The 15,064-nt window shown below is 42.1% G+C and overlaps 1 protein-coding gene across 1 annotated transcript; it reads right to left on the bottom strand.

The window, feature by feature from the left end:
• Positions 1-1,172: 1,172 nt before the first annotated feature.
• Positions 1,173-11,203, bottom strand: LOC118877264 (uncharacterized). Its single transcript, XM_070995440.1, has 2 exons — positions 5,895-11,203; positions 1,173-1,398 (listed from the first exon to the last, which is right to left on the bottom strand). Exons 1-2 carry the CDS (start codon positions 11,201-11,203, stop codon positions 1,173-1,175), a joined length of 5,535 nt encoding a protein of 1,844 aa, XP_070851541.1.
• Between the last annotated feature and the right edge of the window lie 3,861 nt (positions 11,204-15,064).

Genomic DNA, 15,064 nt, shown 5'->3' with positions numbered 1-15,064 from the left:
GATTGATCCAAAAAAAAATTTGCCACGCCCAGTCTAACGCCCATAACGCTTAAATCTGTATACCGCCGGTAGGTGGCGCATTTTAATCTCGCTTTGCTGCTTGCATATCTCCATTTAGCTGAGTAACGGGTATCTGATAGTCGAGGTACTCGACTATAGCGTTCTCCCTTGTTTTAATTGTCTATTGTTACATTGTCTTTTTCTTTGTCCGCGATTTTGTTTACTCGCCCAAAACGGTGATGGGCTCCGCGCGTAACAAGCTTTGCTTGGTGTCGTAGGGCCACTTGTTTGTACTGACCATAGTGCATCAACGTCCAATCAAAAAAAAAAAAACCGTGGCCAGTCTAGATACTCGCCATTGAATTCTGGAATGCTAATTGGCGGCAATGCCAAGTTTAGGCTCATTGGCGCATCGTTTTCTCGAAGCAGGTGCATTTCGTATTCTTCATATAACGTGTGGAATTGGGCTAGCTCTGCTTCTGCCCGAGCTGCGGCGCCAGGTGTGCTATCCAATTCATCGGTGGCTTGCCTCAGTAATGCCCAATGGAGATCCAGGTGCCTTTGTAGGGCTGGAGTGACGGTTGGAGCGTTTGAGGCTAATGTTAGTGATGATTCCAATTCGTTGCATCTTCTCTGCAACTGTCGAATTACCGTGTCAATTGTGGAGCTTCCCTTTACTTGCTCTCCTGTTGTGATCTTGATGTTCGCTGAGGTTCGTCTGGGGGCCTTTGGTGGATCGCTTCCAGTCGGTATGTTGTCCAGGAAGACCCTTTGATATTTTTCAACCAGCTCCTTAAGCGCTGTTAGTCGTGAGGAGTATTCACTTCCCGTGGGTAGTGCCGCTTGCTGGACCTCTTCATCCAGATCACAAAATTGTTGCCAGAGCTCCTTTAGTTGTTCTAATCTACCGGCATAATAGCCTTCTCGGAGGCGTCTGTCGGCAGAATCCTTGCCGTAATTCTTTGTAAGCTGTTGTATTTTTCCTTGCAGCTCGTTTTGGTCGTCTAACAATCGATTGTGTAAATCGATTCTGGTTTGGTTTGTCTGCTCAATGAATGAGGTCGACATAGTGCATGTATTCAGTAAGTTTTTGCTGACTGCGGTTCTTAAGCTAGGCTTGACAGGAGTTTGTGTAAGAAAGTCTTACCTGTGCAAACCGGCGTGTGTGTTGCCTATGTGGAAGGCGGTTGCTGAAGTGTGATCCTTTGTTGGTAAAGGATCACGTCGGGGTCACCAATGTTCTTGCCCAAGTCAGATGGACAAGGTCGGGTCTCTCCGCGGGACGAGGAGGGGTATAGACGCTCGTCGCGGGCACGGGGACGCTGTTTGTTGCAGTCGGATCGCGTCGCGACACGGGTGACTATGGGTGTCACGGTGCCGGACCACAGGCGATATGGACTGTGTGTGTAGGGGTGCCGGATACTCGTGTAACCGGGGTCAACAGTGTGTTGAGGTCACGTCGCGGGATCAGGAGGATAATGGCACACCTGTCGCTAGCACGGGGACACTAGAGAACACAGGACGATTCGCGTCGCGACACAGATAGCTAAGGGTGTATGGTGCCGGACCACAGGCGATCGATGAGCTGTGTTAGGGTGAGTTGACAAGAGTCTTTACGTTATAGAGTAAGAAGACTTGTGAGTGTTTGGATTTGTAACTGACTTTATTGAACTGTTGATCAGAGCTTAAATACTATCATGACCCGGAACTTGGGTGCCTATATTAACTGACATGTTACGCCTCATATTGGGTTCACCTACATTTTATCGTCTACGCTGCAATGTCAGCGGTATGCTGCTTGTGACTGCTGACCCACTGACCGTCGTGAGCGGCTGTCCCATACTTGCAGCGTCGGCACTGTATTGTGCTGCCACTGTGCGCCTGGTCGCTGTTCCGTATAAGCACTATGAATAGTTATACCCGTTACTCGTTGAGTAAAAGAAGGAAGAAGGAAGCGTTTCCGACCCCATAAAGTATATATATTCTTGATCAGGATCACTAGCCAAGTCGATCTAGCCATGACCGTCTGTCCGTCTGTCCGTCTGTCTGTCCGGATGAACGCTGAGATCTCGGAAACTATGGGAGCTAGGCTATTGGGATTTGGCGTGAAGATTCCTGAGCTTCTTACGCAGCGCAAGTTTGTTTCAGTAGAGTGCCACGCCTACTCTAACGCCCACAAACCGCCCAAAACTGTGGCTCCTACAGTTTTGATGCTAGAAAAAAAATTTTAACTGAAATGTAATGTTCTCATCAAAACCTATCGATTGACCCAAAAAAAGTTTGCCACGCCCACCCTAACGCCCATACACCGCCCACAAACTTCAAAAAATCGTAAATATGAACGTGGATATCTCGGAAACTATCAAAGATAGAGAATTGGGATTTCAGATTTAGATTCCGTAGCCTTATACGCAGCGCAAGTTTGTCACGCGAATATGCCACGCCCACTCTAACGCCCACAAACCGCGAAAACCTGTGACGCCCACAATTTTTATGCTAGATAAAAAATTTTAACTGAAATGTATTGGTCTCGTCAATACCTATCGATTGGTCCAAAAAAAAATTTGCCACGCCCACTCTAACGCCCATAACGCTTAAATCTGCCTACCGCCGGTAAATGACGCATTTTAATCTCGCTTTGCTGCTTGCATATCTCCATTTCCCTTTGGTCCCTTTAGCTGAGTAAGGGGTATCTGATAGTCGAGGTACTATAGCGTTCTTTCTTGTGTTTTCCTTAGTTCTTCTAATTAATCAGTACCTACGAGTACATTATTTATCCGTTTGAAATTTTTACATTTCAAACGATTTTTATTTATTCGACTTTTGACGGTATTTACTTCGTCGGCACTCTCAGGATTTTTAATTCCCAAGCTTTTCTCATTCCACAAATAATGAAACTGTGTTTTCGCTATTTTTATAATCAAAATATTTTTATACCCGTTACTCGTAGAGTAAAAGGGTATACTAGATTCGTCGGAAAGTATGTAACAGGCAGAAGGAAGCGTTTCCGACCCCACAAAGTATATATATTCTTGATCAGGATCACTAGCCGAGTCGATCTAGCCATGTCCGTCTGTCCGTCTGTCTGTCCGTCCGGATGAACGCTGAGATCTCGGAAACGCCCACTCTAACGCCCATAACGCTTAAATCTGTATACCGTCGGTAGGTGGCGCATTTTAATCTCGCTTTGCTACTTGCATATCTCTATTTAGCTGAGTAACGGGTATCTGATAGTCGAGGTACTCGACTATAGCGTTCTTCCTTGTTTCTTTATAAAAACTTAAGTTAGTTACGTGGAATAATTCTGTGTATAAATCGTACGTCAATAGGTCTTTATTGTCCTTGAATAAAACATACTCGTGACTTGTATAGTCAATTATTTCTGATTTTGTTAATAAAATAGGGTTTAATATGAGCAAAAAAAAAGTAACTTATAAATATTTAGAATTTTTTCTTATCTTTGTGAATAATTTTGAGTAAGCGTCAATACAAGTTATGAAAGTAAGACTTTGCACGTAATATATGACGATGTGTAAATTTTCGCCTTCTTTACTCGAGATTGGGGCTTCTCCAATTTTAATTGGGTGTCTGTTATATTTGTTTTAATTGCAAATTTTAAAATTTTTGATATATTTCCTTTTAATTCAGAATTATTAAATTAATTAATTATTAAATTAATATAATTATTATTAAATAATTAGTTATTGTCTTTATAATTTTACACATCTTGGACAAATGTTCCTGTATACAAAAATGTATTCACAAAATTATCTTTAAGTGGTTATTGAATTCTATAAAAGTCCTCTAAAGTACAATGAATACCTTCCTTTAAATAAGGAGGAACATATTCCCTTAAGATTGATATCAAATTTTCGGGAGTGTCAAATTCTATTATATGTCAGGTATTTTCGAATATATTAATCGACTCATGTATTGTATAGCAATTGTTGCTTAAACTGGTTTAAGGTTTTTGGGTTTCTTGTATAACATTCTCAAAACTACTCTCTGCTGAATGCTGAGTGTTTTGATCTGAGACCGATTCGTTAGTGTCAATTAAGGTGTTGATCTGAATCCTTGATAGGGCGTCTGCAACTACATTAGTTGTACCTGGCTTATAAATGACTTTTGGATTGATATTAGGATTTTTATCAGAGATTGCGAAAGATAATGGTTGATGATCGGTTTGAATTTCAATTCCAATCACTCCGTATAAGTAGTTTCTTAGATTTTTAAGAGCCCATACTTATTAGTTGCATAAACTTGTTCCGTTTTAGTCAAGGTTTTTAAAATAAAAGTACTTGGTTTACCTTCATGATATAATACTGCACCAAATATACCCGTTACTCGTAGAGTAAAAGGGTATACTAGATTCGTCGGAAAGTATGTAACAGGCAGAAGGAAGTGTTTCCGACCCCATAAAGAATAAATGTATTCTTGATCAGGATCATTAGCCGAGTCGATACAGCCATGTCCGTCGACCGTCTGTCCGTCTGTCCGAATCAACGCTGAGATCTGGGAAACTATAGGAGCTACAATACTGGGATTAGGCATGCAGATTCCTGAGATTCCTGCGCATCGCAAGTTTGTTTCAGCAATGTGCCACGCCCACTCTAACACCCGCAAACCGCCCAAAACTGTGGCTCCTACAGTTTTGATGCTGGAATTAAAATTTTAGCTGAAATGTATTGTTCCTATCAATACCTATCGATTGACTTATAAAAAAGTTTGCCACGCCCTCTCTAACGCCCATAACGCTTAAATCTGCCTACCGCCGGTAAATGACGCGCAAGTTTGTTACACGAATATGCCACGCCCACTCTAACGCCCACAAACCGCCCAAGCCTGTGGCGCCCACAATTTTCATGCTAGATACAAAATTTTAACTGAAATGTATTGGTCTCGTCAATACCTTTCGATTGATCTACAATATAATAATTTGCCACGCCCACTCTAGCGCCCATAACGCTTAAATTTGTCTACCGCCGGTAGGTGGCGCATTTTAATCTCGCTTTGCTACTTGCATATCTCTATTTAGCTGAGTAACGGGTATCTGATAGTCGAGGTACTCGACTATAGCGTTCTTCCTTGTTTCTTTATAAAAACTTAAGTTAGTTACGTGGAATAATTCTGTGTATAAATCGTACGTCAATAGGTCTTTATTGTCCTTGAATAAAAGATACTCGTGACTTGTATAGTCAATTATTTCTGATTTTGTTAATAAAATAGGGTTTAATATGAGCAAAAAAAAAGTAACTTATAAATATTTAGAATTTTTTCTTATCTTTGTGAATAATTTTGAGTAAGCGTCAATACAAGTTATGAAAGTAAGACTTTGCACGTAATATATGACGATGTGTAAATTTTCGCCTTCTTTACTCGAGATTGGGGCTTCTCCAATTTTATTTGGGTGTCTGTTATATTTGTTTTAATTGCAAATTTTAAAATTTTTGATATATTTCCTTTTAATTCAGAATTATTAAATTAATTAATTATTAAATTAATATAATTATTATTAAATAATTAGTTATTGTCTTTATAATTTTACACATCTTGGACAAATGTTCCTGTATACAAAAATGTATTCACAAAATTATCTTTAAGTGGTTATTGATGAAGAATAAAAACGTTTTATTTCCCAATTTGAGTGGACTGTATTTCAATTATTAAATTTGTCAAATTTTTTTTGTGTCCGATGCTTTCCGTTGTAGTCTTAACACTAAGTCCTAAAAAATCTCTAAAGTGTGACGCAGCACCAAAATACATAAAAAGGGCAAAAGTTAGTATTTCATATACCAAAGAGAATAAGATTCAAAACTAAATAACGGCTGCAATGCGTTCATCAACATCCCGGGCCGCCCTGAAACAATGTTTCAGAATTAGGCAGTACAGCTAACTTGGTGATGGGTCGGGTCATCTCTCCAGTAGACGTCTTAAGTTTTACAGCGCGTACAAGTCCATCTGGTCCAGGATGAGCTTCCACTACACGGGCTAGTATCCAAGCTGCTGGAGGGAGATTTGAGTCCTTGACGAGGACTACATTGTCTACAGCGATGTTGCGTTCCTTGTTGTTCCACTTTTGGCGTTGCTGCAGGGATGTTAAATACTCTTGGTGCCAGCGTTTCCAAAACCCTTGATACATCGATTGCAAGTGCTGCCAATAGTCCAGACGATTGATCGGCAAAGTAGTCAGATCTCCCTCTGGAACAGTTGTAAATGGGCGCCCAATTAAAAAGTGGGCCGGAGACAAGTAGGTGAGGTCGGTGTCAGGTGTGTAGCATAGCGGTCGCGAGTTCACCACTGCACTGATCTGAGCAATAAGAGTTTGCATTTGTTCACAGGTTAGAACAGTTTTTCCCACAACTCGACGCAGATGTAGTTTGACGGAACGTACTGATGACTCCCACTTCCCTCCCCAATGTGGCGAATGGGGAGGTATAAAACTCCATTTGATTCCATCATTGGCCAGCGATTGTGTTAGATTGCGTTGATGCTTCTGCGAAGATAGAAGTTGCTGCATCTCATCTAATGCCCGTTTGGCACCAACAAAATTCGTCCCGTTGTCGCTGAAGATCTGTGAGCATTTTCCTCGAAGGGACATGAATCGCCTAAGACATGCCAGGAATGTGTCTGTGCTGAGATCGGTTGCCAGTTCCAAATGTATGGCGGATGTCACAAGGCATACAAAGAGGCATATGTAGCCCTTAGTTTTTCGGGGATTGCGCCCTCTCCTTTCCTTAAGTATAAATGGTCCAGCGTAATCGCAGCCTGAGTGCTGGAAGGGTAAAGCTTCTGTTATACGGATGCCTGGTAGATCGGCCATGAATTGGTGCTCCGTGAGTTTACGTTGGCGAAAACATTTGATGCAGTTGTGAACCAGATTTCTTATCAGGTTGCGCGCACCAAAGATCCAGTACCTTTGACGAACAATAACAAAAAGTGCAGAAACTCCTGGATGAAGATTTGTCGTATGCTCGTGTTCCAAAATCATTCTTGTGATGCGGTTCGACTTGGGAAGCAGTATAGGGTGTTTTACATCAGCTGGTAATTGTGAGTTGTCCAGTCGTCCACCAACTCGAAGAAGGCCATCCTTGCAGATAATCGGCGAGAGCTTCACCAACTGGGAGCGGCTGTGAAGTGGCTTGTTTTCCGTCAGTAGTTTGCGGTCTTCCATGAAACATTTCTGAGCCTCTTGCAGGCAAAGAATGCGAGCAGCCTGAATCTCCTCAAAGGTGAGCATCTTTCCGTTTGCCAGCGTTGCAGATTTAATGACCTTGGTCTTTTGGATGAAGTGTAAGGCGTAAGCTACAACGCGTACCAGCTTTGTCCAGGACGAGACGCGTTGAGTCAATGCTTCGATTGGTGACAATGAGGAGGTTTCCTGTGCGGTTAATGCGGTGGTCTTCACTTCCTTTTTTCCATGGTTTTCTAAAAGGGAAGAACAGAACTTTTTAGAGGTCAACTTTACCGCAAGCATTTCTGGATCTTGCAGCCATGAAGGTCCCATCCACCATAGGTCGAAATGGATAAGGTCCGAAGCAAGCATTCCTCGTGTGGCGCAGTCCGCCGGATTCTCCTTTGTGTTTACATGATGCCATGCGTTGCGCGGTAAGGCTTCGAGTATTTCTGAGGTTCTGTTGGCTACAAATGTTTTAAGCTTAGATGGTGGATGTGAAAGCCAGGCCAAGACTATGGTTGAGTCGCACCATGCATGCACTTCAATGTCCTTGTGTTGTAGCGCAGCCTTGACTGATAAGAACAGTCGACTCAGTAGCAAAGCGCCACACAGCTCAAGACGCGGTAGAGACTGCTGCTTCAGCGGAGCAACTCTGGTTTTTCCTGCAATGAGTGAAACTGATACGGTGCCATCTGATCGCACCACTCTGCTATAGATGACTGCGGAATATGCCTTGATGGATGCATCTGAAAATCCATGCAGTTCGATGTGATCTTCATTGTTTTGGACAAACCGTGGCAGGCGTAGATCGCGAAGGATGTGTAGGTCGTTACGGCATTTATTCCACCAGTCCGCAATTTTTGGAGGAAGCTCCGTATCCCAGCCGAGATCGAGTAGCCACAATTCTTGGAACAGAATTTTGAACTGCACTACCACTGGCGACAGAATACCCAGCGGGTCAAAAATGCGTGCCACATCTGACAGCACTTGGCGTTTGGTGTTGTGTGGATTTGTTGTGAGGCAAACTTTGTAGGATAACATATCCTCTTCTGGATCCCAATGAATGCCAAGAACTTTTGCTGTAGAATTGGATCCTTTGCCTTGTACTTCGGTTGAAGCGAGAGATCTGTCGGCGACACGTGATGAATTGGAAACCCATTTACCAAGTTCCATGCCTGCACATTTCATCAACTGGATCAACTCATTTTGATTGCGAATGAGCTCGTCCTCGGTATGTGCTCCGGTCAGTACGTCGTCTACATAAAACTGCTCCTTCAAAATCTTTGCAGCGGTAGGAAAGTCGTGTTGATGGTCGTGAGCTAACTGATCCAGGACCCTCACTGCCAAAAATGGTGCGCAGGATGTGCCGTATGTTACCGTGGACAGTTCATAGTGTTTAATAGGAGTCGTTTCATCTTCTCTCCAAACGATTCGCTGAAAGCCACAATGGTTGGCAGCTACCCAGATTTGTCGATACATTTTGACAATATCTGCTGAAAAGACGAACTTGAACATTCTGAAACGCATGCAAATCGAGAAAAGGTTTCGTAGAATGCTGGGTCCAATATGCAGAGCTTCGTTTAAGGACCGTCCATTCGTGTCCTTGAATGAGCCGTCAAATACGACGCGTAATTTTTGGGTTATTACAGGATGATGTGGCAAGTAAAAGCTCGGCTTTTTGTCAATGTCTTCTGGCGATAGTTCTCGCATGTGGCCCAACTGAAGATACTCACGCATAAATTGCACGTACTGTGAATGCAGATTGGGGTCTTTCTTTAGGCGGCGCTCTACACCCCTGAATCTTGTTAGCGCTCCTTGTACAGTATCCGAAAACTGTTCCATGGAGGTTTTGAACGGAAGTTCGACGATGTAACGCCCCTTAGAGTCCCGAGTGTGCGTCTTCACAAAGTGCTGTTCAACTTCATCGTCCTCTGGTTTCCCATGGAACTCCTGGTTGACATCCTCCAGCTCCCAAAAGCGCCGTAGCGATTCGTCAATGTCAATAGTCGTGTGCATTGTTGTTGTAGATGAACATCCGGTAGTAACGATAGATGTGATGACCCATCCAAATATGGTCGAAATGGCGATGATGTTGCCCTGGTTGTCGAACATCTTTTGACCGGTGAACACGGTCCAAACGTAGTCGCTGCCCAGGAGTATATCAACTGGCGCCAACGACTGGTAGTCAGAATCCGCAAGCTCAAAGCCAGCGAATGCCTTGAGTGCTGAGGCGTCGATATCGTGTCTTGCCAACGTGGAGGTAATTTTGCTGAGTACGTGAGCTCGTACCTTCATTGTGTGATCAGAGATCCTTGACTGCAATTCCAGTGTGCTGCAGCCTCTAGTTGTCTCAGCCTTGATTGACGAGATTCCGGTCACCAAAATTCGTGACGGTGAGCGTGCCAGTCCGAGCGCCTGTACGCACCGCTCGGAGATGTACGACAGTTCCAAGCCACTGTCCAAAAGCACCCGACAGGTAGTGTGCGATCCTGTTGCGTTTCTTACAAACACTAGAGCTGTTGGCAATGCACTTTTTCGTAGCCCTTGTGACTGTGTTGCGGTTGTTGATCCGTTGCAGAAGGATTCAGCTGTGGGAGCCACTTGTGCCTGTGCGATATGGCTGATGGTGACCGTAGCATCTTCGGGAGCGCTTGCGATGTGCCTTTCATCATCTCGTGAGTGTGTCGCAGCGACAGCGGCTTGCGAACCAAGAATATCTGCATGTAGCAGAGAGTGGTGACGGTTGTGGCAAAACTTGCATGTGAATTTGGATTCACACTTTCGCGACACATGCCCAGGCTTAAGGCAGTTAAAACACAGTGATTTTGCCTTAACAAATGTGCGTCTCTGCTCGATTGACAATTCACCAAACTTTGAGCAGGCGTAGATCTTGTGCTCCTTGGAGTTACACTTCACACAAGTGTTTGCTTCCATCGATACTAAAGCGTGTGACGATCGCTTTGCCTTGCCATGTTGTGGGCCAACCTTGGAGTCTATGTCTGACTCACTTTTGCTGAGCTCAAATTCCTCGCAACGTCGGTCTAAAAACTTGAGTAGATCATCAACAGACGGAGATTCCAGTTCCCGGCTTCCTTCGATCCATTTGCGACGGGTTTCAGCATCGATCTTGGCCAGAATGAAGTGTATAATCCAGCAGTCCCTATTAGTTTGCCCTGCTGCATCCAAGCCGCGTACAATTTCGGTGGCTCCGTCCGTCACCTTGCGCAGAACCGTTACGTCTGCTCTGGCGGTCGAAGGTAAGTTAACAAATGTCTCTAGCAGAGTGTTAACAATGTGACGTGGTCTATTGTACCGATCAATTAGGCAAGTCCAAGCAGCCTCGTAAGCTGCATCCGTTATTGGCATATGTCGAATCAAGTCAGCTGCTTCGCCAGTGATGTACGTTTTCAAGTAGTGCAACTTTTGTATTGCTGTCAAATGCTGCTTGCTATGGATCGTACTCTCGAAGATGTTTTTAAAGGCTGGCCACTCCTTGTAGTCGCCAGTGAACAGCTTGATATGGATTTTTGGCAGTTCATTGTGCATTACATTTGCTGCCGAGTTTGCCCTTAAAAGCGTTGCTTGTTGCTCAGCCAAACGCTCGTTGAGCTGTTGTTGTTGTTCCAGAAAACGAACTAGGTTTTCGTTTCCCACTCCTGATGCCATTGATGCGGCCTCATCAGGGTTGCCAGATTGTCTGAAGTTATTGCCTTCTCTTTCATTCTCTTGAGATTCTTCACAGGTGCGTATGAGGTTGCGAAATAATGTGCTCGCTTGCAAGTACTTGTCCTCGTACCTTTCGTTGTCGATGGCTGGATCGACGTACCCTTCCTCTTCGTCAAAAAGGACCATTTGGTCGTTGATGGACTCGAATTCCTTCCAGATGATGTTGAGCCTTTCCAATGAAACTTGTATTTCATCAAGCTCCCATTTTGATCCCGCACGTGGATCTTGAGACGCCGTTAGCAAACGCGTAATGCTTGCCTTCGCACGGCTTCTAGCTGCCTTCAAAAGTTTAAACTGATCCATGTTAATCAGTATCTAAATTTGGCTAGAAGGAACAAAGATATGATGAAGAATAAAAACGTTTTATTTCCCAATTTGAGTGGACTGTATTTCAATTATTAAATTTGTCACATTTTTTTGTGTCCGATGCTTTCCGTTGTAGTCTTAACACTAAGTCCTAAAAAATCTCTAAAGTGTGACGCAGCACCAAAATACATAAATAGGGCAAAAGTTAGTATTTAATATACCAAAGAGAATAAGATTCAAAACTAAATAACGGCTGCAATGCGTTCATCAACAGTTATTGAATTCTATAAAAGTCCTCTAAAGTACAATGAATACCTTCCTTTAAATAAGGAGGAACATATTCCCTAAAGATTGATATCAAATTTTCGGGAGTGTCAAATTCTATTATATGTCAGGTATTTTCGAATATATTAATCGACTCATGTATTGTATAGCAATTGTTGCTTAAACTGGTTTAAGGTTTTTGGGTTTCTTGTATAACATTCTCAAAACTACTCTCTGCTGAATGCTGAGTGTTTTGATCTGAGACCGATTCGTTAGTGTCAATTAAGGTGTTGATCTGAATCCTTGATAGGGCGTCTGCAACTACATTAGTTGTACCTGGCTTATAAATGACTTTTGGATTGATATTAGGATTTTTATCAGAGATTGCGAAAGATAATGGTTGATGATCGGTTTGAACTTCAATTCCAATCACTCCGTATAAGTAGTTTCTTAGATTTTTAAGAGCCCATACTTATTAGTTGCATAAACTTGTTCCGTTTTAGTCAAGGTTTTTAAAATAAAAGTACTTGGTTTACCTTCATGATATAATACTGCACCAAATATACCCGTTACTCGTAGAGTAAAAGGGTATACTAGATTCGTCGGAAAGTATGTAACAGGCAGATGGAAGTGTCTCCGACCCCATAAAGAATAAATGTATTCTTGATCAGGATCATTAGCCGAGTCGATACAGCCATGTCCGTCGACCGTCTGTCCGTCTGTCCGAATCAACGCTGAGATCTGGGAAACTATAGGAGCTACAATACTGGGATTAGGCATGCAGATTCCTGAGATTCCTGCGCATCGCAAGTTTGTTTCAGCAATGTGCCACGCCCACTCTAACACCCGCAAACCGCCCAAAACTGTGGCTCCTACAGTTTTGATGCTGGAATTAAAATTTTAGCTGAAATGTATTGTTCCTATCAATACCTATCGATTGACTTATAAAAAAGTTTGCCACGCCCTCTCTAACGCCCATAACGCTTAAATCTGCCTACCGCCGGTAAATGACGCATTTTAATCTCGCTTTGCTGCTTGCATATCTCCATTTCCCTTTGGTCCCTTTAGCTGAGTAAGGGGTATCTGATAGTCGAGGTACTATAGCGTTCTTTCTTGTGTTTTCCTTAGTTCTTCTAATTAATCAGTACCTACGAGTACATTATTTATCCGTTTGAAATTTTTACATTTCAAACGATTTTTATTTATTCGACTTTTGAAGGTATTTACTTCGTCGGCACTCTCAGGATTTTTAATTCCCAAGCTTTTCTCATTCCACAAATAATGAAACTGTGTTTTCGCTATTTTTATAATCAAAATATGTTTATACCCGTTACTCGTAGAGTAAAAGGGTATACTAGATTCGTCGGAAAGTATGTAACAGGCAGAAGGAAGCGTTTCCGACCCCACAAAGTATATATATTCTTGATCAGGATCACTAGCCGAGTCGATCTAGCCATGTCCGTCTGTCCGTCTGTCTGTCCGTCCGGATGAACGCTGAGATCTCGGAAACTATGGGAGCTAGTCTATTGAGATTTGGCGTGCAGATTCCTGAGCTTCTTACGCAGCGCAAGTTTGTTTCAGCAGAGTGCCACGCCCACTCTAACGCCCACAAACCGCCCAAAACTGTGGCTCCTACAGTTTTGATGCTAGAATAAAAATTTTAACTGAAATGTATTGTTCTCATCAATACCTATCGATTGACCCAAAAAAAAGTTTGCCACGCCCACTTTAACGCCCACAAACCGCGAAAACCTGTGACGCCCACAATTTTCATGCTAGATGAAAAATTTTAACTGAAATGTATTGGTCTCGTCGATACCTATCGATTGATCCAAAAAAAAATTTGCCACGCCCACTCTAACGCCCATAACGCTTAAATCTGTATACCGCCGGTAGGTGGCGCATTTTAATCTCGCTTTGCTGCTTGCATATCTCCATTTTCCTTGTTTTTAAATAAATTCTTTTATCGGAAGAATATTATTTTCTTCAATTAAACCTATTTCTTTTTTTCCTCATTATCATAATATTTTAACATTTCTGTATACCCATGAACTGTAGTTACCTTTTTGTATATTGATAACTCATTATACCCGTTACTCGTAGAGTAAAAGGGTGTACTAGATTCGTCGGAAAGTATGTAGCAGGCAGAAGGAAGCGTTTCCGACCCCATAAAGTATATATATTCTTGATCAGGATCACTAGCCGAGTCGATCTAGTCATGTCCGTCTGTCCGTCTGTCTGTCCGGATGAACGCTGAGATCTCGGAAACTATGAGAGCTAGGCTATTAAAATTTGGAGTACAGATTCCTGAGCTTCTTACGCAGCGCAAGTTTGTTTCAGTAGACTGCCACGCCCACTCTAACGCCCACAAACTGCTTAAAACTGTAACTCCTACAGTTTTGATGCTAGACAGAAAATTTTAACTGAAATGTATTGTTCTCATCAATACCTATCGATTGACTTAAAAAAAGTTTGCCACGCCCACTTAAACGCCCAAACCGCGAAAACCTGTGACGCCCACAATTTGCATGCTAGATAAAAAATTTTAACTGAAATGTATTGGTGTCGTCAATACCTATCGATTGATCTAACGCCCATAACGCTTAAATCTGTCTACCGCCGGTAGGTGGCGCATTTTAATTTCGCTTTGCTGCTTGCATATCTCCATTACCCTTTGAGTAACGGGTATCTGATAGTCGAGGTACTCGACTATAGCGTTCTTCCTTGTTTTGTGATTATAATTATAAATAATTTCTTCCATATCCATAGCAACAGTTTCTAATTTGTTTTCCGTTCTAATTATACGCATTTTTTCATTAATTGTTCTATGACAACGTTCAATATCAGCTATTCCATTTTTAGAGCTTGTTATTTCAATGTTTATATTTTCTTTTTCTAACCATAAGCCTAAAGCTCTACTTGTCATACCTGGATCTTGATCCATTTTCAGTACTTTGGGCTTACCTAGAAAATTAAATACCTTTAACAATGCTTTTTATACCCTTGCAGAGGGTATATTGATTTAGTCAGAAGTTTGCAACACAGTGAAGGAGACGTTTCCGACCCCATAAAGTATATATATTCTTGATCAGCATGACTTGACGAGTCGATCTAGCCCTGTCCGCCTGTCCGTCTGTCCGTCCGTTTCTACGCAAACTTGTCTCTCAGTTTTAAAGCAATCGTATATAAGTCGGAACCAGCCGGATCGGACAACTATATCTTATAGCTCCCAAAGGAATAATCAGAAAAAAAATTTAAAAATATTATATCTTTGGTGTTTTTTAACATATAACCTCCCAAGCTTGGAAACAACATTTTTTAAATAGTTTTGAATTTTGAATTTAATTTTATCAAAATCGGACGACTATATAATAAAGCTGCCGTAGGAACGATCGGAACATTGGTTGGAAAATAATATGAAACAAATTATAGCTTCGGTGTTTTGTAACATATAACCTTTTACGCTTGGAAATAACATTTTTTAATTAGTTTTGAGTTTCGAATTTAATTTTATCATAATCGGACGACTATATCATATAGCTTCCATAGGAACGATCGGAAAATTGGTGGGAATATAATATGAAACAAATTATA

The sequence above is a fragment of the Drosophila suzukii genome, chromosome 3, assembly GCF_043229965.1.
Source record: "Drosophila suzukii chromosome 3, CBGP_Dsuzu_IsoJpt1.0, whole genome shotgun sequence".
Lineage (NCBI taxonomy): Eukaryota > Metazoa > Arthropoda > Insecta > Diptera > Drosophilidae > Drosophila > Drosophila suzukii.
Note: the sequence above shows the minus strand (reverse complement) of the source record. Positions and strands in the feature narration are given on the sequence as shown.

What these genes read in the sequence shown, in the direction of transcription:
- LOC118877264 (XM_070995440.1), bottom strand. Translation starts at nt 11,203, where the DNA reads ATGGATCAGTTTAAACTTTTGAAGGCAGCTAGAAGCCGTGCGAAGGCA. An exon ending in ATGACCCGACCCATCACCAA is followed by an intron (nt 1,399 to 5,894) that starts GTTAGCTGTACT and finishes CTACACACACAG; the next exon opens with TCCATATCGCCTGTGGTCCG.